At 53.3% G+C, this 26,358-nt stretch overlaps 13 protein-coding genes across 13 annotated transcripts; 7 read left to right on the top strand and 6 right to left on the bottom strand.

The window, feature by feature from the left end:
* Positions 1-2,593: 2,593 nt before the first annotated feature.
* Malapachy_1061 (hypothetical protein) lies at positions 2,594-3,794 on the top strand (the record flags this gene model as incomplete). Its single annotated transcript, XM_018135572.1, has 2 exons — positions 2,594-2,813; positions 2,917-3,794. 2 exons carry the CDS (start codon positions 2,594-2,596, stop codon positions 3,792-3,794), a joined length of 1,098 nt encoding a protein of 365 aa, XP_017992573.1.
* Positions 3,795-4,138: 344 nt separating this feature from the next.
* On the bottom strand, positions 4,139-4,586 carry Malapachy_1027 (sterol-binding-like protein; the record flags this gene model as incomplete). Its single annotated transcript, XM_018135539.1, has 3 exons — positions 4,139-4,150; positions 4,192-4,455; positions 4,494-4,586. The coding sequence occupies 3 exons, from the start codon at positions 4,584-4,586 to the stop codon at positions 4,139-4,141; spliced, it is 369 nt and encodes a 122-aa protein (XP_017992404.1).
* Positions 4,587-5,009: 423 nt separating this feature from the next.
* On the bottom strand, positions 5,010-7,766 carry Malapachy_1043 (hypothetical protein; the record flags this gene model as incomplete). The annotated part of the gene is made up of 1 exon (XM_018135555.1): positions 5,010-7,766. One exon carries the CDS (start codon positions 7,764-7,766, stop codon positions 5,010-5,012), a length of 2,757 nt encoding a protein of 918 aa, XP_017992479.1.
* A 682-nt stretch (positions 7,767-8,448) lies between these two features.
* Malapachy_1039 (hypothetical protein) lies at positions 8,449-11,121 on the top strand (the record flags this gene model as incomplete). The annotated part of the gene is made up of 1 exon (XM_018135551.1): positions 8,449-11,121. One exon carries the CDS (start codon positions 8,449-8,451, stop codon positions 11,119-11,121), a length of 2,673 nt encoding a protein of 890 aa, XP_017992440.1.
* A 58-nt stretch (positions 11,122-11,179) lies between these two features.
* Malapachy_1026 (hypothetical protein) lies at positions 11,180-12,152 on the bottom strand (the record flags this gene model as incomplete). The annotated part of the gene is made up of 2 exons (XM_018135538.1): positions 11,180-11,602; positions 11,727-12,152. The coding sequence occupies 2 exons, from the start codon at positions 12,150-12,152 to the stop codon at positions 11,180-11,182; spliced, it is 849 nt and encodes a 282-aa protein (XP_017992403.1).
* A 136-nt stretch (positions 12,153-12,288) lies between these two features.
* Positions 12,289-14,402, top strand: Malapachy_1055 (hypothetical protein; the record flags this gene model as incomplete). The annotated part of the gene is made up of 2 exons (XM_018135566.1): positions 12,289-12,704; positions 12,734-14,402. The coding sequence occupies 2 exons, from the start codon at positions 12,289-12,291 to the stop codon at positions 14,400-14,402; spliced, it is 2,085 nt and encodes a 694-aa protein (XP_017992520.1).
* Positions 14,403-14,502: 100 nt separating this feature from the next.
* On the top strand, positions 14,503-17,187 carry Malapachy_1030 (inositol hexakisphosphate kinase inositol pyrophosphate synthase; the record flags this gene model as incomplete). The annotated part of the gene is made up of 1 exon (XM_018135542.1): positions 14,503-17,187. One exon carries the CDS (start codon positions 14,503-14,505, stop codon positions 17,185-17,187), a length of 2,685 nt encoding a protein of 894 aa, XP_017992439.1.
* Positions 17,188-17,502: 315 nt separating this feature from the next.
* On the top strand, positions 17,503-18,424 carry Malapachy_1062 (hypothetical protein; the record flags this gene model as incomplete). The annotated part of the gene is made up of 3 exons (XM_018135573.1): positions 17,503-17,936; positions 17,983-18,132; positions 18,166-18,424. 3 exons carry the CDS (start codon positions 17,503-17,505, stop codon positions 18,422-18,424), a joined length of 843 nt encoding a protein of 280 aa, XP_017992462.1.
* Positions 18,425-18,474: 50 nt separating this feature from the next.
* Positions 18,475-18,983, bottom strand: Malapachy_1020 (hypothetical protein; the record flags this gene model as incomplete). The annotated part of the gene is made up of 3 exons (XM_018135532.1): positions 18,475-18,779; positions 18,811-18,879; positions 18,914-18,983. The coding sequence occupies 3 exons, from the start codon at positions 18,981-18,983 to the stop codon at positions 18,475-18,477; spliced, it is 444 nt and encodes a 147-aa protein (XP_017992397.1).
* A 544-nt stretch (positions 18,984-19,527) lies between these two features.
* On the top strand, positions 19,528-20,104 carry Malapachy_1036 (ubiquitin-conjugating enzyme; the record flags this gene model as incomplete). Its single annotated transcript, XM_018135548.1, has 3 exons — positions 19,528-19,535; positions 19,565-19,644; positions 19,677-20,104. The coding sequence occupies 3 exons, from the start codon at positions 19,528-19,530 to the stop codon at positions 20,102-20,104; spliced, it is 516 nt and encodes a 171-aa protein (XP_017992433.1).
* A 525-nt stretch (positions 20,105-20,629) lies between these two features.
* On the bottom strand, positions 20,630-21,269 carry Malapachy_1053 (hypothetical protein; the record flags this gene model as incomplete). Its single annotated transcript, XM_018135564.1, has 4 exons — positions 20,630-20,770; positions 20,801-20,910; positions 20,941-21,109; positions 21,135-21,269. The coding sequence occupies 4 exons, from the start codon at positions 21,267-21,269 to the stop codon at positions 20,630-20,632; spliced, it is 555 nt and encodes a 184-aa protein (XP_017992519.1).
* A 67-nt stretch (positions 21,270-21,336) lies between these two features.
* Positions 21,337-22,477, top strand: Malapachy_1060 (wd40 repeat-like protein; the record flags this gene model as incomplete). Its single annotated transcript, XM_018135571.1, has 2 exons — positions 21,337-21,551; positions 21,577-22,477. 2 exons carry the CDS (start codon positions 21,337-21,339, stop codon positions 22,475-22,477), a joined length of 1,116 nt encoding a protein of 371 aa, XP_017992572.1.
* Positions 22,455-26,212, bottom strand: Malapachy_1042 (hypothetical protein; the record flags this gene model as incomplete). The annotated part of the gene is made up of 4 exons (XM_018135554.1): positions 22,455-25,624; positions 25,699-25,800; positions 25,827-26,030; positions 26,071-26,212. The coding sequence occupies 4 exons, from the start codon at positions 26,210-26,212 to the stop codon at positions 22,455-22,457; spliced, it is 3,618 nt and encodes a 1,205-aa protein (XP_017992478.1).
* Positions 26,213-26,358: the final 146 nt, after the last annotated feature.

Here is a 26,358-nt window from a genome sequence, read left to right as displayed (position 1 = left end):
TATTCGACCCTATTCAGATGCACCATTTGGCAGTGGTTCCGCGTATTCAGACCCGTCATCTGTGCAGAACGAAACCTCACCATTCGAAACGCATGCTCTTGTTCCAACGCGGGCAAACAGGAAATCTCGGGGTTATGTCCCTTTGCCCGAACCGCCTATTGTTGCTCAGGAGACGTACGATGCGCAGCCGGCGCATGAAAGGCAGTCGTACTATGATGGTGCACTGTCGTATTATAATACACAACCTACTACTTCCACGCCGGGTGCTGCTGAAACGTCGACGTGGCGCAATTCGGAAACGAGCCAGTTATCGCGTGTTGAAAGTATTGGTGCAGGTGATTACAGACGTCACAGTCGTCGAGGTCGTGGCAATGGTAGGAAAGTCACTACTGCCGAACGTATCAAAGCGTTACGCGCTGCCTCCTATAAGGACCCATTTGATACCTCCACTGCAGTACCGGCTAGTTACCAAGCCTACTCTGATTACCCGGGGTATAGTGAATACCCAACATATGACTCCTACGCAACTGAACATAACCAGTACCCTGTTCGGGAGGAATATCGTTACGCGGCACAAGATCCTATTTGGGATCAATGGCAAACAGGAAGCCAGCCGTATGTCTCCGAACGACCAACGTACCATTATGGCAATTATTGAAAACAACCACTTTCTTTCATTACTCTCTCTTTTATTTACGGAAGTAAGATTTGTGCGTCATATGTGCATGTTAAAATCTTATCTGTCTATATCGTGATGTAGGTATTTACCTGTGTACAGAATATTTTTATTTTGCGGTCAATTTAAGTTGGACTTAAAGTGTGTCCGACGTATGTGGCTCCATAGTAAATGTGGAGGAGTGATTTTACGTGAAGTTCAAGCCCCCAACGTCTTTTCGCGGTATTCTTGTCGGCGCATGGATGTCATCGTTCTTAACACTGTTGCATGATGTGTATACGGCTGGCTCTTCATTAGCTTTTCCATCGCCGCATATATGTACAGATATACCAGAACGAGACACACCTCCTTTGGATCCATTCAACCCGATGGTTATAAATTGCGACAAGAATGATTTTGGTATTGGTGCGTAGTCAGACCGCTCTCTCACATCACAGATATACTAGCACATGTACCATACGAAATTGGGATTTACATTCTATCCTTGCTTCCATCAATATATGATGTTCTTCGAGCATCATGTGTCTCACATTATTGGCATAGCCTAGCTACGAATGCGTCGCTATGGCGTCTTTTATTTTATCAAAATAAAGGATGGCACGTAAGATTAGACATACCCCAGGAACTTCCTTATTTAAACAGTGAAAAGTATGGTGACAATGAGTCGTCTATTGATTGGAAGCAACTTTACACACAACGCTTTGAATTAGATCGAAGATGGTATACGCTACATTCAAAAATGCGGGAGGATCTTGTCCCAGTTCCATTTCAACCTACAATTACCCGTCTCCAAGGTCATTCAGATACCGTGTACTGTTGTACTATATTACCTCCTCTTTTTGGAAAGAAAACTGGCTACTATGTCACAGGGTCTCGCGACAAATCAGTTCGCATTTGGGATGATTCTAACGAATCGTGCGTGTCTATTTTGATGGGTCACCATGGTAGCGTTTTGTGCCTGGCTTTCCATGATGACCTTCTAATATCTGGAAGTTCTGATGCTACTGCTCGAATTTGGAAAAGGAGTACTTCTCAAAACTACCCTTATATTTGTTTTGATTGTATTCATATACTTGAGGGACATGAAGGTGGCATCTTAAGTCTTGATTTTAATAAGAGCTGGATTTTAACAGCAAGTCGTGATGCTACTGTTCGTGTTTGGGACCGTTGTACTTTCGATCTTTTGCATATATACCGTGGACATTCATCCAGTATCAACGCTTGTCATCTCCACGGCGATATCGCCGCCAGTGCTGCTGGAGATGGCTCAATCTTATTGTGGCAGGTACTCTCTGGTCAAACTTTGCGATCTTTATCTGGTCCACGTCGTGGTGTAGCCACCATCCAGCTCTCACATCAACTATGCATATCTGGCAGCAATGACAAATCAATTCGTATATGGGACACCAGATCTGGAACTTTGATTTGTGATTTCCGAGCGCACGAACAACTGGTGCGCTCCTTGTATTACGATCCCTCCCGACAGTTGCTCACTAGTGGGGGATGGGATGGGAAAACTCGCATATGGGATTTATCACCCTTGTTTGTACCATCGCAACTCGGCTCCATCGACCTGCCACAGCCTCAATTGATACTTGAGCTTGGTATGCACCATGCGAGAGTCTTGCATGTGTGTTTCGACTCTACACGCATTCTCTCCGCTTGTGAGGACAAGTCGACATGGATTACTAATTTTGGTGCGCAAGGCTTAGCTTGTCTTTACTAGGGTTCAGACCCCCGTTTGGCGCCTGCGTTATCGTTGAGCCTCTATTGTGGATGTATTGCCACCTATTAATTCCCTATGCATAGCCTGCATATTCTGCATAGAAATATACCCTTTCATTGGCCCTTCGCATCCATCTGAGGCCCCCGTACTCTCCCACCCTTTGCCTGAACTTGGCGTCGCCACGAACAGCCATGTTGGGAGCAGGTCACACAGGGGATGCTGCCCCTCCGCCGCCCCCTAAGTCTAAGGGTTTGAACTTCATGTCTAAATTTGGTCGTTCGAAGAAGAAGGAGAGCAACGGAACATCCAAATTTGTCGATCCTCATGCGGTTCATGATTCGGGAAAAGCGGGAAACTCTCGCCTTGATGTAATCGATCAATTAGACATTTCCGGACTTACTGGTGGTTCCTGTATGTATTCCCTCCCATTTTCTCACTAACATTCTAGTATTTCACCATGACTCACCATATGATGCTTGCTCGCCGCAGTTCAACAGGAAGAACAATCAATCAGCGCCTATCCGTGCATTTGATCGTTCCGTGGATCCTGTGACAAAGGCATTGCTTGAGTCGCATAAAAGGCGTGAGGCTGGTGAATTTATTGCCCCAACGGATCCATATGATGCAGTGAATAACACGACTGCATACCCTGATCGCAACTTTGAAGCGTCTGACGAAGGCATAGGGTATGATGCCCCTACTGATGCTGATAACCCGAATGGAGAATACTTTGGTGTGGTTTCTGAGCCATGGCAAGAGTTTTCTAACCAGCATCAAAAGCCGGCTCAGAAATCGAACCCTAGCTATTTTGATGAGTCTGATCACAAAGTTGCTGATATGGAGACTATTCTGCGAGGTGGCCGCCGCGCGGATCCTGACACCTCTATGAAGGAGAACACCACTGTCTCCTTCTCGGAGGATGTTGATGAGGAGCCAGTTACACCTCGCAAGCATAGCCAGTCTGTTGGCCGGTCCAAGAGCATTCTTGGACGGTTGCGTCGCTTGCGCGGTGAGAGTGAAGGCGATACTTCTGAGCATTTGCTGAGGGATACCCGGCAACGTTCCCGCGGTAGCTCAAAGGACCTTGGCCGTACTCAACCTCAGGCTTCTGCTGTGCCTAATGAAGCACCAACTACGTACACGTTAGCTGGTGTTGAGCGGGTATCATCTGCAAAGGCCCCTTCGAACTATACACCTTATGACTCCACACTGATTTCCGATTATTCAACACAAGGTGCTCACTTGACTTCTACTTCACCACCTCCAGTGCCTAAGAAATCCACTCGCGGCTCATCTGGTCATATTTCATATCCGACTCAAACTGCTGATCCATACTTGGATGAGCATGATGCCGTATTCACACAGTCTAGGATTCCGCGAGCACTGCAATAGACTTTTCTGATTTTGTAGCTGGTATATATTTTCTAAATCGTGATTCATACGGAATGTAGCTTTCACGATACACTTTGGAATTGATGGTAGCGTCGAATTGCTTTACGACACAACATTTTATGGGCTTCCTCCGCATTTTTTTTTTTTTTTGGCCATCTGCGGGGCGTCTGTATCAATAATATATATCATGACATGACAAACGCATGCTCACTCCAGCTCGCACGCAAGTCCAGGGGGCGTATGCTCACCTTATACACAGCCACAGTTACTAGTAAGGTAGGCTTTGATTGAACTAGCCTACCGACTACTTATGTTACTGATAATAATTAAAGTAAGGAAGACGTTTACGCCTTAGCCTGTAAAACTGTTAGCCTTGCAAACATATTGCGTTACATACCTTCTGGGCCTTGAGGACACCGTCGAGCTTGGTAGCGAGCATGATGTTGCCCTTAACCTTGAGCTTACCGCCCATGAACGCCTTCTGGCCGTTCACCTTACCATCGGCAAGGTCGGCGAAGGTGTCATCAGCCAGGGTGATAATGCAGTCAGCCTTGCCCTTAGCCTTGCCCTCGTAGGTGGCAACATCCTTCTTCAGGTCGATGGTCTGGACAAGCTCCTTACCAGCCGAGTTCTTAATGTGGAACTCGAAGACAGCGTTGGTCTGGATGTTAGAGCCTTCCTACTCCATTATAGACATACCTTCTTCTGGAGGTCCTTCTTCTCGGCGTCCGAGAAGTTGTTGATGCCGTCGGCAATCTGCTGGAAGTACTGGGTCGACTTGAACTCGCTCATTTTGAAATGTAGGGTGTGGGAGACGAAGGATGACGGACCCCGCACCCTTTTGTATGCGTGGAATGACGGACTCTCCGCATATGTAGGCTTTGCTAAGCAGCTCCTATCCAATCATATTAATAATACAGTTCCCGGAAGGTGGAGCTGCCCGGATCTGCTAGCATTAATCCGGCAGAAATAATCCGGCCGGGCCGATATTTAAACGGGTGTAAGGATGAATGAGTCGCATGCAGGGCTAACAGTGTAAAAAGCCAATCACTATTTATTTAGCTAGTCGCATGAACAGATACTACGGAATTTGCGGGGAAACACTCTCAGACGCAGCTGCCTCACAGAATATAGGACAGGAGAAGCATTGCCATATCCATTACAATGCTTCGATAAATGCGACATTCCTTCGTGTATTGGGTAGAATATCTCTGATTAAAGTTCGTCAAACATGACTGGCGAGACATGGCTGAGGTCAGGAAGAGTGGGGGCAAAATCTTGACGGTGCGAGGTAGAGGGGTTTGGCTTCTTGCCCTTCTGTGCTAGGTTCAGGAATGGGTTCGTAGAAGCCCTCGTCGAGGCGGGCGTTGTCTTGGTATCACGAGGCACGTTATGGCTTGACATCAAACCTTTATTAGTGCTTTCAGGTACATGCGCCGTGTCATTGCCAAAGTTGAGATCCAAAGCCCATTCGTCCTCCCTGAGACCGAGCGAAAGGCGCTTCTCTTTCTTTGTAGGGGAGGACGAGTCAGAGTAGGTGTCCAGCACTGGACTAGACACAGAAGTTGGCGCCATTGCTATGGCTTGCTTCTCGTGGGAGATTCCTTGCCAGGCGGCAGCTTCATTGTACATAGGCTCACTGTGGTGGGTCGACATCGTGCCTGTGCCGGGCGTGGAAACTTCCTCCACATGCGAGGGCAAAGAGCTCACTTGGAATGGGTGAGCATGACGGGGACGAGGGAAAGATGGAAGAGTGTCCACGTTGCCGCCCTCAGTCGGTGACTGTGTACCATACTTGGCAACAGACGGGTCGTGGGTCAAGGCAGTTTGAAAGCTGGCATCGCTCATCATTGAAAGACGAGAATCCTGCTTCTCGTTCCCTTTCTTCATGGGACGAGGAGGCACAACAGGTGGTTCATTGGCTAGCTTAGGAGATCGTGTCTCTTCCTTCCTCTTTGTCATGTCATTGCTAGGCCCTGTCTGTTCGTTGCTGAGCGATTCCAAGTGAGGTTCCTCGGGCACTTTCTCCAAAGACTGACTTCCACGATGAGGGAGCATCATAGGCACAGTAGTCTCATCCGTAGGGTGCGACTCTGCCAGGTATTCCGCTGCAGAGTCATGCGCCTTCTCATTGTTCATATCCCTTAGTGTATGATCAGTTACATTGTCATTCCTCTTGGGCAACGCATTCACGTTCGATTCTTGCTCTGTGACTGACATCGTAGACGAGGTCCTCGGCATGTGCACCGGTCCCTCTTCCATAGCATCGTATGCAGTTGGATGATCCATACTCATGCTGCGATGTCGGCTCTTTAGCATAGATTCGCGCCGGCGCAAATCCGACTCCACCGGAACAGGTTCCTCGTTGGCTTTGCGATGCGGGAGCACACCATTGGCTGCGTTATGGAACAAATGGTCTGGGTCAGAAGAGCGCTTCTTGAAGAGCGAAAACAGAGCGTTGGGCTTCATGGAACTGCCATGCTCAGATTCACGCTTCGACTGCATCGACGTGAGGCGGTGCGAATCCGTTTCAGGAGGCCGCTGCGACGGCTCCTCGGGTGAATAGTATGCGCTTGTGCCATTACGATTCAGCAGGTTGGGCACAATGGGAGGTTTAGAACGAGAGTTCTGTGCAGCCTCCCAATGGGCTTCATCCTGATGAAGCTCGTTGCCGTTCTGGTGAATCCACTTGTTCATCTCGTGCAAATCTTGATCGTAGTACAAGGCCCTGAAAGTATCGGGCTTCGAGTACGTTGCTTCTTGCTTTTCCTCGGCTGTAGAACGTGGGCCACCCATATGGAAGTTGGTTTTCAAGCGATCTCGCAAGTTGCGACGCGGCTTGGTGTCATGGGCCGCAGGGATAGCTGGCACTGGCGGTACATGATTTTCGCGTTTGTTCTTCGTTGACAAGACGTTCTTCCAAAACTTGCTGGCCTTGGTCTTGATCGAATGGCCAGATTCACTTGGCACAGGCGATGTCGGCATCGTGGCGTCATTCGCGGGGGCTGTGCTCTTCACAGGCTTACGACTACGACGATCACCGCCTGATCGGCGGATCGGTGCCTCCGACTGCTCCACATGCCTCTCAGGCGCTGCATGATAGGCTGCCGCGTCATGGGCTGGTGCGTATACTTCCTGTTGCTCATGCGTTTCAGAGGAAGCGTGGTCGCTCGGCCTAGACTTCAGATCCTCCGAAACTGGTTCCATCTCGCGAGGAGCCAGGTTCGACTTTGGCCTTTGCGACTGCTCTTGCGATGGCGAGAATGTAGTTTCGTCTGTCCTGTCAATGCTTGGCAGCAAGCTGGGAGGATGCAAACTAGGCTTGGACGACGCACCAGTTGTCACCGGCGTGATCTTGGTCACCGGCTTGTTCGTGGCCTTATCGGCGGTCTTGCTTGCGCCGATGGGGCCAGCAGTCTTCTGTGCGTGTACGGTGGAACGTGTCACATCTTCCGTACTGGCTTGTTGTGACATAGGCAAGTGTTCCTGAACGAGGGCATTCTCAAATTCGTCGAACGCAGATATGGATGAAGCATAACTGTGCTCTCTATGCGACGACGACAAATTAGCAGGGTTTCCATTGCCATGCGAGTGAGATGGCATCATTGAAGTATCCCTCTGCTCGACCTGCGAGTTCGGGATCGTGTACGGCGACTCTGTCATGCCCATCTGGTGCTGTTGCCAGGCACCGTTTTCGTCCGACACCTGTTCGTATGAGGTGTACGACGACATGGCTGCATAGTCCTGTACCTCCAAAGCAGGAGGCTGGGAAGCTAGGTTTGTCGAGGAAGGGTAACCATGCGTATCGCTGTCTTCTTCCGATTCTGCATCTGCAGGATCAATGTGCAGGAAATTGGCCTGCCCACCTCCCAGGACAGCAGTTTCATGGGTCTTTTCCCATGGAAAGTTAATACCCAGGTGCTGTTGCACCGCAATGGTCGGGTCCGACATAAACGACGAAGTAAACGACATGACGGTGGCTCTTCTTCAAATGTACGAACGATTGCTGTGATGCCACAACAGACTCCGCAGTCGTGTATGAATTAGAAGCAAGGGCCAGAGCAGCAACGAGGGATAAGCTACGGATCGGTACCAGCCAGTAGTCACGACCGTCGTGGCAAGATGCTAGACCTTATGAGTCAGACTCGTTCATGAAAAGCGCCGTTGAGCTTGTCGCCCTAGGTGGAATTTCATCTAACTTGGATGACTTCGGGCGTTTTTGAGCCTACCAGCTGCAGGGACAGCTGCACGGTGGTCCATCGTCTAGCCTCCACTTCCCTTAGGTAATAATGTGGAGGTTTGACGCGTTGAACACCGACAGGCCGCGCTCGCACGGCCTGGCGCGGTGCGGACCCTGTGAAGAACTGTTTTACGTACGCTAATGAGCCACAAACCGTCCGTCGGGGGCGCACAGGCTCCTATCATATTTACAGGAGCCGTGTTTTCTATAGCGCATGCCCTGCTAGGGGGTCTGGCGTTTATCTCGGCACTGCTCACTTGCGTTTCTCTGCATTATCGACGCGTCGTGAAGAATCACGTCGCTGGCTACCCAGATGAATGGTGGCCCTCCGTTAGTGCTACCATTGGCGACTGGTTTCCTGAGCGCAATGTGTTCCAGATTTTGTGTGCAGCTACAGCTGGGTTCAGGTTCATTATGATTGTCTTATGCGGTATGCTGGCCTACACACAACGCCGTCCTGTTGGTGGTGTGTTGTTGGGCTTGGTAGGTATTCTTCGAACCTTTACGTGCGGTGGCTGGATCTACGTCACATCCACGGACCATGCTCTCGTGCATGATGTCATGATGGGTTTGTATTTGGCCTTTACTCCGTTCTGGATGGCACTGTGCTTGACCAAGCTCGCGCCGGCCCCTGGCTCGCCCCTCGAAAAGGCCCATCGCCAAGCACAGAGGGTGCGTAGCATCGCTGCGTTCCTATTCTATGCATGTACGCCTTTTATGGTCCATTTCTATTTGAAGCACCGCCGTGATCGCATTCCCGGTATGTACACGTACTATTCGATGTTGGAGTGGACGTTGGTATTGCTGGACTTGGTATTTGATACGGCTAGTGCATTGGACCTGCAGACCTTCCAGATCCGTATTGATTCTGAGGCGCCCGTGGACGAGGTAGCAGCGCCTGCGTCGTCCACGCCCTCTATGTTCTGGTGGGTCGCCTCTCAATCGTTCCTGGCCTTTACGGGATGGTCGGCGCTTTTCTCGCTAATTTCGATCATTTTCTACTTTAGTGTGTACAATATGGCGGCGGAGGGATTGGAGTTGTTGGTGTTAGCGCAGTGCTTGGGCCTTGTCCTTGTGGCTATCACCCCGTTGGAGCGCTTGTTCCACGGAAATCAACCTTACTCGATTCAGCTTACCTGCCGTTGGCGCCATGCGCTACTCTGGCTTGTCTCGTTTGCTACGGTGGCATCGTACATGGTGAAAAGCCCGCTGGTGCGCTTGGTCGTCTGTGCGATTTCCTGTGCAGTTGTGGCGCTGGTCAGTACGCTGGAGTGGTCGCATGCCTGGGAAGCTGGGCGCCTGCCTGAGTCGGTGGCGACGTGGCTTGTGGGTCTCATCGCAGCGTTGGTCTCGCGGTACGGCAACCATGCGAATATCCCCATCTGGCCGTACCTGGACGAGACCAATGGCGGTTTGCATGTACCTGCGCTCCTTCTCGGTGCCATGTGTCTGCTCCCCATTGTGCTGCCCTCGATGAATCGCAGTTCTGCTCCTTCGTTTGTGCGTCGTACATCTCCACCGCAGGGCATGATTCATTTCATCTTGGCGGCGATGGGTATGGGCGCATGGCTCTGTGAGCTGCAGACACTGCTGAGCGATGCCGGTACCTTGATTGCGTTTAGCTGGACAGGCTACCCTATCCGTGGCCCGCAGGCTGTGATGCATGGCGTACTGGTGATTGCCGGTATGGCCGTGAGCATTGCCCTCTCGTTGTCCTTCCCACAGATCGGCGCTAGTGTGGTCACGATGGGCTTGCATGCTGTTGGCTCGTACGTGGCATACGTGTACGACGACTGGGCGAGTTTTGGCGGCGGTATGCTAATTGCGTTGACGCTGCCTGCCATGGCGATTCCGCTCCTGCAGAGCGCGATGAGTCACCATCCCATCCGTATCATGGCGCTGGCATGGCTGGTGGCCACGCTGCTGGCCTTCTTGGGCGTGCTGACAACGGCATATGCGTTCCTGCCGGGGGCTATGATTATGCGTGAGCATACGGGTGTGATGATGGGCGTGTACAATGCTATTCTCATTGCTGCGTTGGCGAGCGCTCGGAGCCCGCATGTACGTACGCGCCTCGTTCGGCCTAGTGGCGAGCGTGCACGTCGCGTGAAAGGCGCAGTGCATATGCTTCTCTCGCTTCTTGTCGGCGTGGCCATGGTCATTTCGATTGTGCGGCGGGTGGATCCTACGACGATCGCGCCGCATTTCCCGCAGGAGCGTGTGCTGACCGCGGGCATTTGGACGGTGCACTTTGGCTTTGATCAGCACATGCGCGATAGCTCACGGCGTATGAGCCGTCTTCTTAAGGAGCTCAAGATGGATGTGATTGGACTGCTGGAGACGGACTTGCAGCGCCCTGCGTTTGGCAATCGCGACTTGACGCAGTGGCTCGCACAAGAGCTGAATATGTATGCGGATCTAGGCCCGAGTCCCAAGAAGCACACATGGGGCGCCGTGCTGCTGTCCAAGTTCCCGATCATCAACAGTACGCACCACCTTCTGCCCTCACCGCATGGCGAGCTAGCGCCAGCGATCCATGCCGTGCTGGATGTGTTCGGCGTGCCGACGCATGTGATTGTCTCGCACAATGGCCAGGAAGAAGATCCACTGGACCGCGAATTGCAGACCACGGAAATTGCACGGATTCTGCGCGAAGCGTACCCGCACCCTGCGATCTTCCTGGGCTACGTGGTGACCAAGCCCCATGCGCCTCGTCCTGCACCGTACCAAATCCTGTTTGAGGACGGCAAAATGCTCGACGTCGATCCGTCCGACAACGATCGCTGGTGCCAGTACCTTGGCTTCCGTGGGCTGGAACGTGTAGGCTATGCACGTGTCTCGCGCTTCGATGTCACGGACACCGAGCTGCAAACATTCAAGCTGCATATGCCTTGGATGACATGGCGCTTGGATCCCGATCACGATGCACGCCATGCACGCCTGCCCGAGATGCAGCCACCGACGGCGCCATGGGCGTACCCGTTATCGCTGATCAAGCCGGATGGATGGATGAACGAGACGCATATGTATGCACCCTACGTGTTCCCACAGTACTTTGACCGGCCACGTAGTGACGCTTCGTCGTAGAAAGAGCCAAGGTTCGTTTGTTGTTCGTACAGTACACGCTATCTACGCACAAGAAGGCTCACGACTGTGCCTTGGCCGCCTGGTGCTTGGCCCGCAGCTGTGCACGGCGCTGCGCGCGTTTGCGGTTGCGCTCCACAGTGCCAGAGCCACGGTACGAGTCCGGCCCCACACGTACGATCCGCAACGGCGCGCGCGTCGCGCCGAGCGAAGGCACCGTGCGTGAATCGAGAAGCGCATCTGGCGAGCCTGTAGGCAGCATGGCCATGGTCTTACGATGCTCCATGTTCGATTGGCGAATCGCCGTCGAGAGCGCCGAGTTGTAGGACGAGGTATCGGCCCCCTCGTCCAGCTCTTCGTACGGCGCACCACGTGGCGAGTGGGGTGGGCTGGGCTCGACAGGGCGCTGTTCTATCGTGAACGACGGTCGAGCGCCGAGCAAGCGCTCCATATTTTTTTGCAGCTCCGTTTGCAGTGGTTTTCCCTGGATGTTAGCGCTGTTCTGACAGGAGAAAATGCAGGCTCAGCATTCAAAAAGGTGTAACCATACAATGTCTTCAAGACTAATCGATAATTGACCATCCTTGCCATGCCTGTTCGATACGTACCTCATCAGTAAACTCCTGCTCGAGTGCCTTGAGGCGCAGAATCGCTTCTGTACGCTCCAAGCTCACACGGAACTTGTCCGAGAGCGAACGCACAGTCCATTGCTTCGGCGCTTGGGTATGCAGGCGCCACATGCTATCACGCACATCCTGATGCACGGGTGGCGGCGGAAGGAACGACGGGTTCATGGGGAACGGGGTGGGGCCGATCCAATGCGGCCCACGTCCGGGTGTAGGGTAGCGGAATCGCTCTCCATCGCCGCGCACCCACTCTGAGTACGCCGGCAACGGGGCCCGCATCAACTGACGAAGCTGATCACGTCCACGCGATGTATCATTTTTTGTGGGCTTCCGACCCGTGGCGTACATACGCACAGGCCGCATACCCGCTGTAGGCAGCGTACGTGCTGCCGTTCCTGCGCACCACATGCCGACGAAGAAAAGGCAAGAGTGCGTCTCGACACGAGCGAGGTCTCTGGAAGACGTCACGTGCTCTCTCCACGCCTGGACTACGACCGTGCGTCCCAGTGCTCGCTCGTCCTCCACCTCAGGGCCGGCGGCGTGGATGGGCCAAGCGGCCTCGGGTGCGTCTGGGCTGCGTGAAGCCCGTGCAAAAACGGTGGCTGAACAGCATGTTCGTCTAGATATTGGCGAAGAGCGTGTATCGTGCACACTCACAGCGCGTATCTCCCTCGAGGTCTCGGCGACCGAGCCGACCGTATGCCGGCTGTGGACGTCGGATCCTACGGACGCTGGGTACGTCTGTGGCCACGTACAAGTGCCAGGGGCATGGTTTGCGACGGAGCCTACACTACGACCCGACTCGTCTGGCTTGTACCTTGTCCTTCCGCGCGCTCGTGTAAATGATGCAGCCAGCGTGCTGGTGACTCTGTACTTGGACCGACCACGCCCTAGCTCGTCGGTGCCAGCGCCTTCCTCTGTACGATGCCCCCTGATACAGGGCGGCCCAGCGGAGGCTACGTACGTATAGACTGTGGACTCACATGTAGCTGTTGCTGGTACGGCACCTCGGCCTTGCCTACGTCCACCTGGGACTTGGCTACCGATCCGCCCGCGCCTTCGGTAGCATGGCCTGACGCACACACTTGCACATTCTCCCTATCCATCACGGACTGGTTCGGCATCGAATGGGCGCCCCGTATACCTTCTCATGCTGTACACACATTGCAAGCGTCCGAGGCCCGTATCAAGGCTCATGTACGCGTTCATCGTGTGCCTACATGGCCTGAGCGTACGCAAGTCGACAGTACGGTCATGACGGTAGCCTGGGACGTGACGTTAGAGCATCCCTACATCCAGCATGTGGCGCAGAGTACGACTATGACCGTGTGCGTCGATACGCAGGACGAGGCCTATGCATGGGACTGGCTCGAGCTGGAATGCGAGCCTGCGCTAGCGCGACTAGCCTACGCTGCCCGTCCCTCGTGTGACAGCGACGAGGTTGAGTGGGCGCCCGTTTCATCGTCCTCGCTGACCATCCCAGAGACGTGGACTGACCCTGTACCTTTAAGCTCCGAATGCGCTCTGACATTATACGTGGACGTCGCCGCTGCCTGTGGGACTTTTGGGTGTGCTCCTACGCATCCCATGACGTTCCAGGTGCGAGGACAGTACCGCCTATCGGAGCCCGTGGGTACGTGGCCATTCCCTGTTTTGCAGCTGGCGGCGGTGCCTGCGGCATCGCAGCGTACCACCTATATCATCGAGCAGGAGGGCGTGGCCGACACGTCGTATGCCTTGGACGTCCACGACATGACCCTATCGCCGCCTCGTGTGCTTCGTGTGGATGCGCCGTTGGTATGGTCGCATACCTCCGCACGCCTCGCATGGACGCGGACTACGAGATCGGCTACAGCACCTACGCTATCAGAAACGTCGCGGCCTATCTTGTCCGTCCACCAAGAAGTGTGGCCCTTCGTGGACGAAGGGTATGTGCAGCATCGTATCGACATGAAGCTGGGGCCTGGCACCACCGGCCGTGGAGTCGTGTGCTGGTTTTCCGACAAACCGATGGGCCTCGACGTCCTATGGCAAGGGCAGTCCCTCCCGCATGAAATGGTTCCTGATCTTCTCGCTACCACGCACATTGCAAGCACAGCCTCCGCAGCGCCTTGTATGCATGCCCTTCACATGGCATGGCCACCTGACCCTCGTACGATGCTTACGCTGCAGTATACCACGCCATGGGTCGGGTACGAGGGGCATGTGTCCATGCCCTGCTTTGCTAGCGCGCTTCCAATGATCACCTTGCGTGCACATGGCTACGAAGACTGTCGTCCATGTATCGAGGCAGATGCACACAGGACGTACCACGACGCTACGCTTGTGACGTGGTTCCATGTTCGTCCGTACACATCCCTTACCGTGCCTCTACGTTTGGTCAGCGAACGTACCAGCACTGCGCCGAGGGCCTGGACGAACGCGGTCTTCCTGGCCAGTCTCGCGCTTGCCTTCATAGCCACATGCTGGGCGTACATGGCCCACACGACCTCGCAGCGGCTGGTCGTGCATGTGGACGCGTTGGCCATGGCGCTCGACATTGACTTGTCAGATGGCGTATGGATGGATGCTCCGGAACCCGTACCACACACCTGGCCGCTCTGGACATGGCACCTTGAACGCTGGCTCGCTCGAGGGATGCGCCGACTGGCTATGTAGCGTGTTCGTAATGAATAGGTGGTGGCACGTGCCGCCTCGCACGGGCGCGATCCCACTAGCGTCGCTCAAGCGCAGAGCGCCTGCTTATTCTCGTGCGACCATGCCACAGATCCGATTGGGTGTCGCTGCCATGGACCGCAAAGCGCGGTCCAAGCCTATGCAGAACATCCTAAATCGCCTTCTTTCCACAGGCCAATTCGAGGTGATTGTGTTTGGCGATAAGGTCATTCTGGACGAGGATGTCGATACGTGGCCCATCGTGGATGTCCTCATCTCCTTCTTTAGCACAGGCTTCCCGCTAGAGAAGGCGATCCAGTACGTAGACCTGCGCCACCCTGTGTGCGTGAATGACCTGCGTATGCAGGCGGTGCTCTGGGACCGTCGAGCTGTTCTGCGTATCTTGGCCGCGGCAGGTGTGCCGACGCCGCCAAGCGTCTATGCGGACCGCGATGGCGGGCCGACCTTGGATCCTACGGTCGTCAGCGATGTAAAGCAATGCTTAAGCCTAGATCTCGGTGTGCGTCACCCGCCTGCTAAGGTGGAAATGAAGGACGAAGATACAATCTTGGTCAACGGCGAGGAAATTCGGAAGCCGTTTGTCGAGAAGCCTGTGAGCGGAGAAGACCACAACATTCACATCTACTTCCCTCGTTCACGTGGCGGTGGCGGTCGTCGTCTGTTCCGCAAAGTAGGGAACAAGTCGTCCGAGTTTGATCCCACACTCGTGGAGCCACGGATGGACGGGTCGTACGTCTATGAAGAGTTTATGGACGTCGACAATGCCGAGGACATCAAAGTATACACGATTGGCCCTGGCTTTGCGCATGCAGAGACGCGCAAATCGCCAGTCGTCGATGGGCTCGTGAAGCGCAACCCCGACGGCAAAGAAATTCGCTACGTGACAGGGCTCTCGCCCGAAGAACGTGAGATGGCCAGGAAAATCTCTCTGTCGTTCAAGCAGTTTATTTGTGGCTTTGACTTGCTCCGTGTACGCGACAAAAGCTATGTCATCGATGTCAATGGCTGGAGTTTCGTCAAGGGCAACGACGAGTACTATGATCAATGTGCAGCCATCCTAAGCAAGTTTTGCATGGACCATTACTTCGAGCGCCCCATGCGCCGGACCAGTGAACTTATTCGCGATCAAGGTGAAACCTCGAGCTGGGTCCTCAAGGCCAATGTCACTGTGTTCCGTCATGGCGATCGCTCGCCAAAGCAGAAAATCAAGCGCTCGTACGTGGCCAAGGATCCTTGCAGCGCGCCCATTCTGGCTCTCATGCATGGCTGCCGCGAAGAAATTATTTTGCGTACGCAGCTGGAAATTGTCATGGATGCCCTTTCCAAGGCCATGCAGCTGCCTGGCGCAGATGTGGACGATATGAAGTTCATTTGTGATACGATTGACCGCAAAAAATCTTTCCCAGGCACCAAGATTCAAATCAAGCCGAGCTTCGATAAAGAGTCGGGTGAACTGAACAAAGTGCAGCTGGTCATCAAGTGGGGTGGCGAGTTCAGTCACGCAGCACGTCATCAGGCACGCGACTATGGTATCAACATGCGCAGAGACATGCTGATTATGAACAAGGAGGCGCTAGCCAATTGCCGCATCTACACGAGCTCCGAGCGCCGCGTATCCTCCTCGGCAGAGATTTTCGCGGATGCTTTCCTGAACGAGGATGCCGGCGATGGAACTGGCCATACGAAGCCCAAAGAAATGGTCATTCGTCGCGACCTGCTGGACGACTCCAACGCCGCCAAGGATCTTATGGATCGTGTCAAGAAGGAATTGCAGCTTGTTCTTTCGCCCACGGAGAACAACGAAGACGCACGCCCTGATGGCTGGCCAGCTGATGTGCCTGCGCCAGCGATGCTGGGCACCGAAATCAAAGGCTTACTCCAAAGCTTGCAGGCGACCATGCTAGAGAACTTCCAGCGTTTGGACGTAGAGCGTATCCAGACCCGATGGTGTACGCATGAGACGCCAGCTTTGTTTAAGGAGCGGTGGGACAAGGTGATTGAAGACTTTGTCGAGAAGCCCAATGAGCCTTCGCGTGCCAGTGAATTGGCCGATATGCTCTCTCATGATGGTTTGCACAACCGCGTCTTCTTAGAGAAGATTTTCTCGTCGGAGAAAGACGACGACGATCACAAATTGGAGCGTCTGCACCGCTTGTACCGTCTGAGCAAGGCCCTCTTTGGCTTTGTATGCCCACGCGAGTACGGCATCACACCGGAGGAGAAGGAGCAGATCGGTCTGCTTACCTCGCAGCCCCTCCTCCAAAGTATTGTGCACAGACTGGAAGAATCACGCGATGTGAAAGGCCTTTGTGCTCTTTACTTTACCAAAGAATCACATGTGCATACCCTTCTCAATCTGATTCTATCCTCGAAGCTCTCGATTATTATGCCGCAAATGCCACCACTGGACTACTTCTCAAGCATCACCTTCGAAGTGTACGAACGGGAGCGTCCTATGTCCTCAGAGCACTCAGCTAAGACTGAGTGCTCTCTTGTCATTAGCGTATCTGAAGGCGCGCACAGCTCTGAGGTGCTCTTTATTCGCCTGGACGCTCGACATGCCCTGACACCGTTGCCTAGCCGTCCTCTTACGTCGCACATGGACTTCGACGAGGCTATTGAGAAACTCTCTCAACTATGTCAAAAACGCGACGAAATTGATACGCGCCGCGGCCAAGTCGAAGCCACCGAAGTCTACTTCGGCCAGCATGAAGAGGACACTCGCGTGGTGCCCATTCAGAGTTCCGCCGACCACGACTCGCCATAGTCACGTGCATGTAACATTCATACGCCGACACGACTTGGTGTCAGCGATCGTCGCCCTGTGATTGCCTCCATGTTGTGTAGAGCCTACACCGACGCTCTCGCGCGGCGCGCCCTTTGCGTGCCGTTAGCGCAAAGGCAAATGCTCCCGCTAGTTCATATGATGCACACGCCTGCTCACTTGGCCACTGGCGCTCGTTTGTCGCCATCTGCGTGGGCTAGACTACCTCGCACGTTTTCCACGTCGTATCCTCGTTTCTCGGAAGTAGAACCTAAAAAAGATACGAAGAATCTGACGCTAAAGGAACGGGCTAGCAAGATGTGGTCAACCATTAAGTATCTATTCCGCTTTTACGTCAACGGTGTCAAGCAAATCTGGCGCAATCGCGAGAGGGTCCACCAAATACGGGCGGACGTTCGTGAGACCAATCGTGATTTCACTTGGGAAGAGATGCAAATGATCCGTACTCACTCCTCTGATATGGTGAAACTCCCCTTGTTCCTGCTGATCTTGGTCACCGTGGAAGAGCTTCTTCCGTTGATGGTCATTTATACCCCGTTCCTTCTACCGTCTACTTGTATCTTACCGAGTCAAAAGGCCAAGATTCAGAAGCAGTTTGAAGTGAAGCGACGGTCTGCTCTGTTTAAACTGCACGATCTTATTCCATCCATGGACGGATTCACACCTGCAGAGCCCTCCGTGCAGGCAGCTGTCGCCACTCTGCCAGGACCTGTTGTCCAGGAGCTTATATCGTACGTTTTTCTTCATTAACATCATCAGCATTTATAATCTTTCTAGATGGGGCGGTTTGACGCTGCAACGGGGCCGAATTGTCAAGCACATTGAACGGCTGCAGGAAGATGACAAGCGCCTGAAAGTATCAGACACCTTCAACTCGTCTGAAGATGCATCCGAGCTGCTTTCCCTTGCTTGTCAAGAGCGTGGCCTGTACGTATGATCTTGTCCATGAGCTAATGACAGCTGTGCAATTCATGTATCGCCACCCGATATGCGCCAAAGCCTCCAAACCTGGTTCGACAAATCTAACAGTGATCTGGAGAATCAAGCTCTACGCATGACACTGCTCCCGATGCAATTTCCTCTCCTTCCTCCCACACCTGAAGAACCTGACGTCGCTGAGGCTCTATCTGATGAACAGCGAAGTGTAGCTGAGAAGAAATCGACAGTGATTGAAGAAGTGGTCGAAGAAGAGAAGCGCCGCGAATCAAAGTCGCCATAGTAATTTTTTTTGTATCATGCCATACGGAATACATGTTTCATCGAGTCTAATTAATAGCTATCACCTTCTGCACCTTCACCCGAGAAACCGCGCTCTCGTCGCAAAACTGCATTGCGGCGTTGCTCCCACTTTTCCTTGAATTCATGTTCAGCAGCAAGTGCTTCAAGTAGTTGGGGAATAGCAGAGCTGGGTATAGAAGATGCAACAGATTGCGGCACCTCATCTTCCTTGTCAAGATCGATTTCACCCATCAATACAACATTTTCACCGCGCACAATGTATAGACCTTTTGGCACATCACCATACCTGTTGCCGAGAAAAATGCGCTCCACAGTCTCTTGCAAAACAAGGTTTGCTGTTGTCAGAAAGAGAATCAAAGCACGTACCGAACTGGTCATAAGACCTCAAAATACCGATCAGCTTGCGACCATCTCGCAATACTACAATGACTTTCTCTGCCATTGTCAGTCAGTTGTGCATGTCACATACTGTCCACTAGATCTACGAGAGCTCCTGATGTAGTGAAGGCAATATTTGCCAAGATCTCTTGCGCCTCCATCGTACAACCTGCACGTTGGTGTGCCACTACGCAAGAAGGTAATGCGACAACGAGTCGCTCTTCCATAGCGCATATTTCCACAACGGCAAGTGGAGTAGTGCGTCTCTACCAGGCCCAGCACGTTGGGCTAGTCTGAGGCCGCATAGAGATAGACAGTATGCTAGAATAAGGTTGAAATGACGACGCCAGGACGCTACGATTGTAGCCAGGTCGGCCCTACCGCATCTTACAACCCCTCCATTCCTGCACCATCCCAGTCAGCCCGGTAATGTTCTCTACACGTAAAGCATGGGGCGTATTTCCACAAATGAGGTTCCCCAGATAGGCATGCGTAGCGAAATATCGGAGGCCCATGCGAGAGAGGTTTCGCCACCGTGCGGTATCTGGCAGTACACCTCTAATCACACCAACCTGACTTACGTGACACCCCTCATCGTTCTAACACCTTTGGAATACGGTAGACTTTGATTATGATACGTATCTTTAGATCCACAAGACTGACTCCTTGAACAGTTCTCCCAAGCGCCGTATTGAAACGGATGTCATGAAGCTGTATGTTTCATTGAGGCTGACAGATGTAGGCTGATGTCCAACTTCGATGTGTCCCTTGTCAACGACAATATGCAGGAATTCTACGTCACTCTTCACGGTCCTCCCGAAAGTACGTGGTTCAATCAGCGCGTCTTACGATAGCCCCCTTTGAAAATGGAATATGGCGTGTCCATGTAGAGCTCCCAGACCAATACCCTTTCAAGTCTCCTTCCATCGGGTTCATGAACAAAATTTTCCACCCCAACATCGATGAGGAATCTGGCTCCGTTTGCTTGGATGTAATCAATCAAACTTGGTCGCCCATGTACGACTGTATCAACATATTCGAGACCTTCTTGCCACAACTACTACGTTACCCTAATCCTACAGACCCCTTGAATGGGGAGGCTGCCTCGTTGTTGCTGCGAAATCCAGGTGAATACGAGCGTAAAGTGCGTCAATTCGTGGCTGCCCATGCAAGGAAGACCGAGCCTGGTTCGTCGAAAGCTTCGCAAGTAGACGAGGACGAAGAACTACCTGATATCAGCGATGTGGGAAGCATTAGTAGTTTGGATGATGCATCCGACTAAATGACAACACCCTTGGCTGACCATCCAACCTGTAGGATTGAACGGCCAACGCCGCTAGAGTATGTGTGAAGAGTATGATACCAACCGGCAGTAGCTCGGACTTGCTGGCAAAAAGCCTCAATGCCGCCTCCCACACCAAAGTACAATACCTTGGCGGCTATGAAGCATAACGTGGTGCAGGGATTTTGACCTGCAGCTGTATCTTGTTCCTCTGTTGGCCAGCTTGTGGCTTTTAAGACGCGACAGAGTGATGGTAGTGTTGCTAGGGCATATACAGTTTCACTGGACAAAAGCACTTCAGCTTTGAGCCCAAGATCCAAATTATCCCACGACCCAGAAAAAAAGCGCAAATCAATTTGATATTGCTGTAAGCACTCTTCAAAAGCCTCTAGTAGATCCTCATCCAATTCAAGATCACCTGGTTCTTGTACAGAGACACCGTGCGAGGAAGCTGGGCCAACACGAGAAAAGTACCATGCCAAAATCAGATTAGGATAGACAACCTTGGCGTGTTAGGAAATGCTTTTAACGTACCAATGACAGCACTTGCTCGTTGTAATCACACAGACTAAGCGTAGTTCGTTGTATCGACGATGTAGCAGGCGGCACCGTGCCTAATAAGGACTGCAAAAGGTAGCATGTCGGGATAGCAGTACCACAGCCAAGCTAATGTCAGTCACCAAGGTGCGTGCATACCTCAGCAATGTGTTTCCCTGCATACCATGAAACATTCTTAGATGTATCAAGTTCTTGCTTTTGAAGCTCTGCTACGAGGTCCAGAGCGCATTCCCACGTTTTCAGCCCACCTACAGGTCAATGGCCAAGAAAGAGCATACCTTCATAGACACCTGGTATAAGATCGCTGTCGGCATCAGCGAATTTCCCTTCTTCATTCAGGATCTGGAACCGCACATCAAAAAGGTCGCGGCGAGCTAGATCCATTGGCTGTGGACCATGTGAAATATGAAGGGGGGAATACGAGAGTTTGTCAGGCAGTTGCGCGTACTGCGTCAGGCGCGCAAAAACGTACCAGCTCCTCCTTCGACAGTTGTCGTGTCTTCTCTGAATAAACATGCTCCTTTACATCGGTAGTAGTAGGCATAGAAAGTGAGTCCAATGCCTCCTCGCCGCCATCATCCACACTGAACCCAAACGCAAACGACATGGCTGCAGCACGTCAAGGGACAAATGCCTCCACTTTCACCATGGTAGGCACTGTGAGATCCCCTTCGATGCCACCGCTCTCGCCTACATGGATTGTCCGGCATCATGCGCCAGTAGCGATTCATGCCGTGGCTTTGGTAAATGATGGGAAAGATCTTATTGTTGGCGATGCCAAAGGTCGCATTTCCGTGACCAGCATGTCCAATTTCCGTCCTCATGTATTCTGGCAGGCACACCAAGATACAATTCTACGAGCTGATGCATGGTATGGTTTTCTTGTTACGTACGTTCTATCTGGCTAATTGTAGGCATGGGAGAGATAATAAGATTTGCGTATGGCGTATGCCTTCTGAACAAGTACCTGCTGCCTTGACGAGCAGCTTGGCGAAAGATTTGCCAGAGCCCACGCTCGTGCTTACATTGGATGTCAATGCATTAAATTATTGTGCATACGACATGACAGTCCAAGCTTGCACGCAAGACGGTCTAAAAGGATGGGTGGCTGTGCCACATACGCTGGAGTCTGCCTGGATCGACGTCTATGAACTGCCATCTAAGCGGCGCATTGTCGAGGCGTTAGGTCGTCAAGACGTTCTTCGAACAGGTGCAGAACGACCAGCGATTGTCATGGCATTGCAGTGTTGTCGTACCAACGATGGCCACACGTTGTGTGCTGGGTACGAGGATGGCACCATTCAAGCGTGGACGTTTGACTATGATTGGACACCGACTCTTCTTTGGACGCACAAACCCCATGCGGAATCCGTCATGGCCCTTGCCCTTGCGCCAGATCGGACGTACGTGGTGAGTGTTGGTGCTGATCGGGCCCTTGTCCAAACAGCTCTTCTAGCAGACGCTCTACCCCGCTCGTATGATGCGACCCGGCCAGGGCATGCAAGTGTCGCGATTGATGCGCGAGGACATACCATGGCTGTTGGTTGCTGGAGTAGCAAGACACATCTGTATACCTTGCCCAGTATGTCGAAAACCATGACACTGCCGTACCACAAAGAAGGTATCTATGCAGTGGCCTACTCTCGCTATGGCCCTACGCACACGTTAGCAGTTCACCAGAATGACAGCGATTGTAGCAGCGAGGACGACCAAAACAGCACAAAAGCACCTACGCATGAAATCCTAGCCTGCGGCAGCAAAGATGGTCGCGTATCGCTATGGAACATTCCTACTACGGGGCCAGATGAACGGTAAGCAAGGCGTCCAAGTTGTGAGAAGCGGTCCATGTGCGCCATGGCTGGCCGTCGCACTGCACCGTGAGTTCGGCATGCCATGCGCCAAGTTGATACACCCCAGGCCCATCTGCTAAGACGTGCGCATCTACTGCATACGATGCGTACGCGGGTATGGTGCAAGAGAGCTTGGTTGAGCCGACCCATGGCGCCCACATCGCTACTGGCTCTTTCTCTGTGGGGATAGGTGCGATCCATCGACACTGGCATGCTAGTGGCCACGGCGATTCATTGCGAAGATGCAACCGGACCGTTGCGATGTCAGGGCAGGTAGGCATACTGGTGCAGTCCGTTTCCACCCATACCGAGAAGGGCATGGGCCAAGAAAGAATGGGCGTGGACCGCATCGCTGTACGAAGGAGCTCCTTTTCCTGAGCCGTTTCAGCATACATGGCCTTGGTCGGGGCCATGTGGCCTAGAGCAGCATCTAGAGCAGCCAAGCTCGCGATGGAATCCTCACGGATGCCCACATGCGTTCCACAGAGCAATGTTTCGCCTTTGCGTCCCTCAGGCAATGTCCACTGCACTAACAAATCAACATCATGTGGATCCATCGACGGGAAGAGGGCTTGCGTCAGCGAAATAGGTGCCTGTACCACCGACTGAAGTTGCGCGCGTCGTGCTACAGCGCGGGAGAGGGTATAGCGATGCGGATCTGATCCCAGTCGTGAGGGAGGAGGCGTGCCTGGACCGAGCCACGTGCAGTGCACATCATAGGCATGATGGCTCGGCAGTGCTTTCCCGGCAAAAAAGGCTTGGAGCGAATCGACCATCGGCTGGACAAGATCCGGGGCTGCGTGGCGGTCCAAACGGAGCCACAAGGTCGTGCGATTGTGGGGTGACAGCGATGAGCACGTGCACTGCGATGGACTGCGCCACTGCGGACTTACAAGCGCGAGTTGGTCCACCGCCAAGGGCTGGGAGGCGTAACTTGTCATTTCTACCGCCATGACATAGGCAGGTCTAGCTGTGCATGCCAGAGCGATACGAGTTTGTACATCCAGCAGTACTTGAGCAGGCACAGTATGCTGAAGGTGTGAGGTATACGAGTGACCTAGGTCATTGGCCAAAGACACGGTGAACGAAAGTACATTTGTCCCAGGAGAGGTAACATGCCAAGCCAACTCTACACGCTGCTGTGCGCCAGGCAGCACATCAGGCAACGAAAAGGAAGATGGGTCCATCGAAGTCGACCACGGCAAGGTCAGAGAAGTAGAGTTCGATGCCTCCTCCTGTGTTTCATGGAGGCCCAGCGTAGGAGGAGAACACGTGAGGCGGAGCTGCGTGGCTGCGTACGCACTAGGATTGGACATGTGCAAGACCACCGGGACCCACTCGCCTACCCATACGGCAGAGGGGGCTTCGAGCGAGAGGGTGAGGCGTGGTACTTGAGGCTGGATGTTAATGCACAATGTTGTATCGGGTGCGTAGGTACGTGTTCGCTTCTGGGCCGGCGTACGATGAAGACGAGGTCCCTGCTTGGTCATGACCTGCTCGATGGGGACCAAGTCGTGCATGACGTAGGTCACTCGTGCTAATCGTGCCATACCTGGGGAAGCAATTTGAACCCGCACATCTAGATCACGGCATTCTCGCGGCGCCAAACTAAGGGTACCGTCGGTTGCCACAACCGCATCCACGTCCTTGCTTCCAGAGGCAAGGTGCCCATCCTGGTCTGCCGGAGCAAAGGCTAATGTCAAATGCATCATTCGCCAGGCAATATGGAGTGGATTTTGCACGCGCAATCGGACCACGAACGATTCGTGAGGGCCTGCCACACACGGCTGTGGATCGTCTTCCCCCCATGGCACAATGTAGCATGCACGTACATCGAATACAGGCACGGGGAGTTGCATGTGCGCAGGGTGTGCATAAGAGGCAACATGCTGTAGCGCGTCCAAATACAGTTGGTCCATCTGAGGCGACGTGCCATGCAAGAGTGGGACCAGGTTGGTCAGCGCATTGTCCATATGCCCACATTTGTGCTCCAACAACGCCATTTTGTACAGGCTATGATCGTACAGTGGCCCATGGCGCGATTGGTAGTACTGGGAGGTGCGTGCATAGCACTGCAAGGCCAAGTCATGTTGGCCACACGCATCGTACAGCGCGGCGGCTTGCAGCAAGGTCATGGCACTTTTCCGTGTATGAGGGGGAGATGTGCGAAGGTAGGCAAGGTAGGCATGCTCGACTAATAAGGCGCGCACCAATTCGTCCGTCACTGCGGAGGCGCGAAGGTAGGCTTGCGCAGCAAGGGTATGTTGAGAGGCTAGGGTTTGTGCGAATGCGTACAAGACGGAGCAACGTAAAGCATACCATGAGCCTGAAGGAGCCTTTGCATACGCTTGGACGGCGTCCATATACAGCTCATGTATTGATGCCGATGACTCTTGCGGTGACTGCCACATATGCAGCGCTCGCATCACGCATGCCATCTCCGCGGCACAGGCACTATACATTGCGGCCTGGTCCGTTATGTAGTCACGTCGCACAGCCTCGTACATGTTCCCTGCCAGTCGGTAATCCCGCAAAAACACGGCCAAATCGGCCAGCCGCCGCGTCTGCGCCGCCAACGAAGAGGGAACATACAAACCGTGCGTGGCCTCTGCTTCGGTGCTCGCGGTAGTGCTTGTCGAGGCTGAGGTGGGACGTGCCGCAAAGAATTTGCGACTAGCACCCAGCAAGCGACCGGTAAGTCCACGACGCTGCGCGGCCACCTGCTCTTGTACTTGATGGACACTGCGCTCCAGGAAAGGTACAAGGCTCTTGGTAATCATTTCACGTACATAGGCCTGAATTTGCTGCAAATCTTCAGTAGACAGTTGTGCCCCTAGGGAGGAAGAGGTATATGGCACCCCACGCGCCTCTAGGGCAGCGGACAAAGACGAGACGACCGACGCGTCGGGCTGTGTGCCACTATTGATCGAGAGCATAGCACATTGCAATCCGTACGTCTTTCGAACCTCGTCCATGAGTACGGTACACCGACTCATATCGCCACCAGACTCTGACACGTCATGGACTAGAACATAGCAGCGCAATAACGACGGGTCTAAGAAGGGATGCTTCGCAAACATATCGCCTTTGCTTGACTCCTCATACAGCTTTGCTAGAGCATTGAGAGGGTCCGCCTCTCTTGATGACACGGCCAAGATCACTGCGGTCAGCGGCTTGTATACGTACTGGCGACGGGGTGAGACATGGTATCAGTCGCGGTCATAGGCCGATGTTCATAGACACCCGCGGAAAGCAGTTTAAACCACGGCGGTGTGGAAAGTATGTGGTCTGCTGTGAGGTAAGATTATACGTACGTGCCCAAGCATCGCGTTCCTCCTGCGCAGGTTCGATGGGCAGGACAGGTCGGTCACAAATCGACGACACGGTCGTAGGACGTTGCATCGCGTCCATGAACGTATGCATAGGCACATCGCTGCCCTGAAACATGTCCATAGCATCGAAGCGTACATCAAACTCTGGGCAAACGCGTGTTTCGAGCTGCGACGTATGCACGGTTACTACGAAGTGTTAGTGTCCATCGTTCGTGGGCCGACGCACCATTCTGTGCACTCCACTCAAAAGCACGTAGCAAAGCAGCAAAGTGAGCCACGCCATTCTTCTGTACTATGCGATCGACATCCGGACTCGTTAGCACAGCAATGCGCGGACTGTACGCGCGATGCACAGTGCTGTCCGCCATGCGTGAGAACACGGCAGGGATAGCGACCTACGCGTGGGTTGGGTGCGCACAGGCGGACGCGAGATGCAAAGCCACATGGCGCCACGTGCGCTTGTGGGGTGCCTGCCCACACCGGCCAAGACAGCGATCGACGTTCCCCGGATTGC

The sequence above is a fragment of the Malassezia pachydermatis genome, assembly GCF_001278385.1.
Source record: "Malassezia pachydermatis strain CBS 1879 chromosome Unknown scaffold3, whole genome shotgun sequence".
NCBI classification, from domain to species: Eukaryota; Fungi; Basidiomycota; class Malasseziomycetes; order Malasseziales; family Malasseziaceae; genus Malassezia; species Malassezia pachydermatis.
Note: the sequence above shows the minus strand (reverse complement) of the source record. Positions and strands in the feature narration are given on the sequence as shown.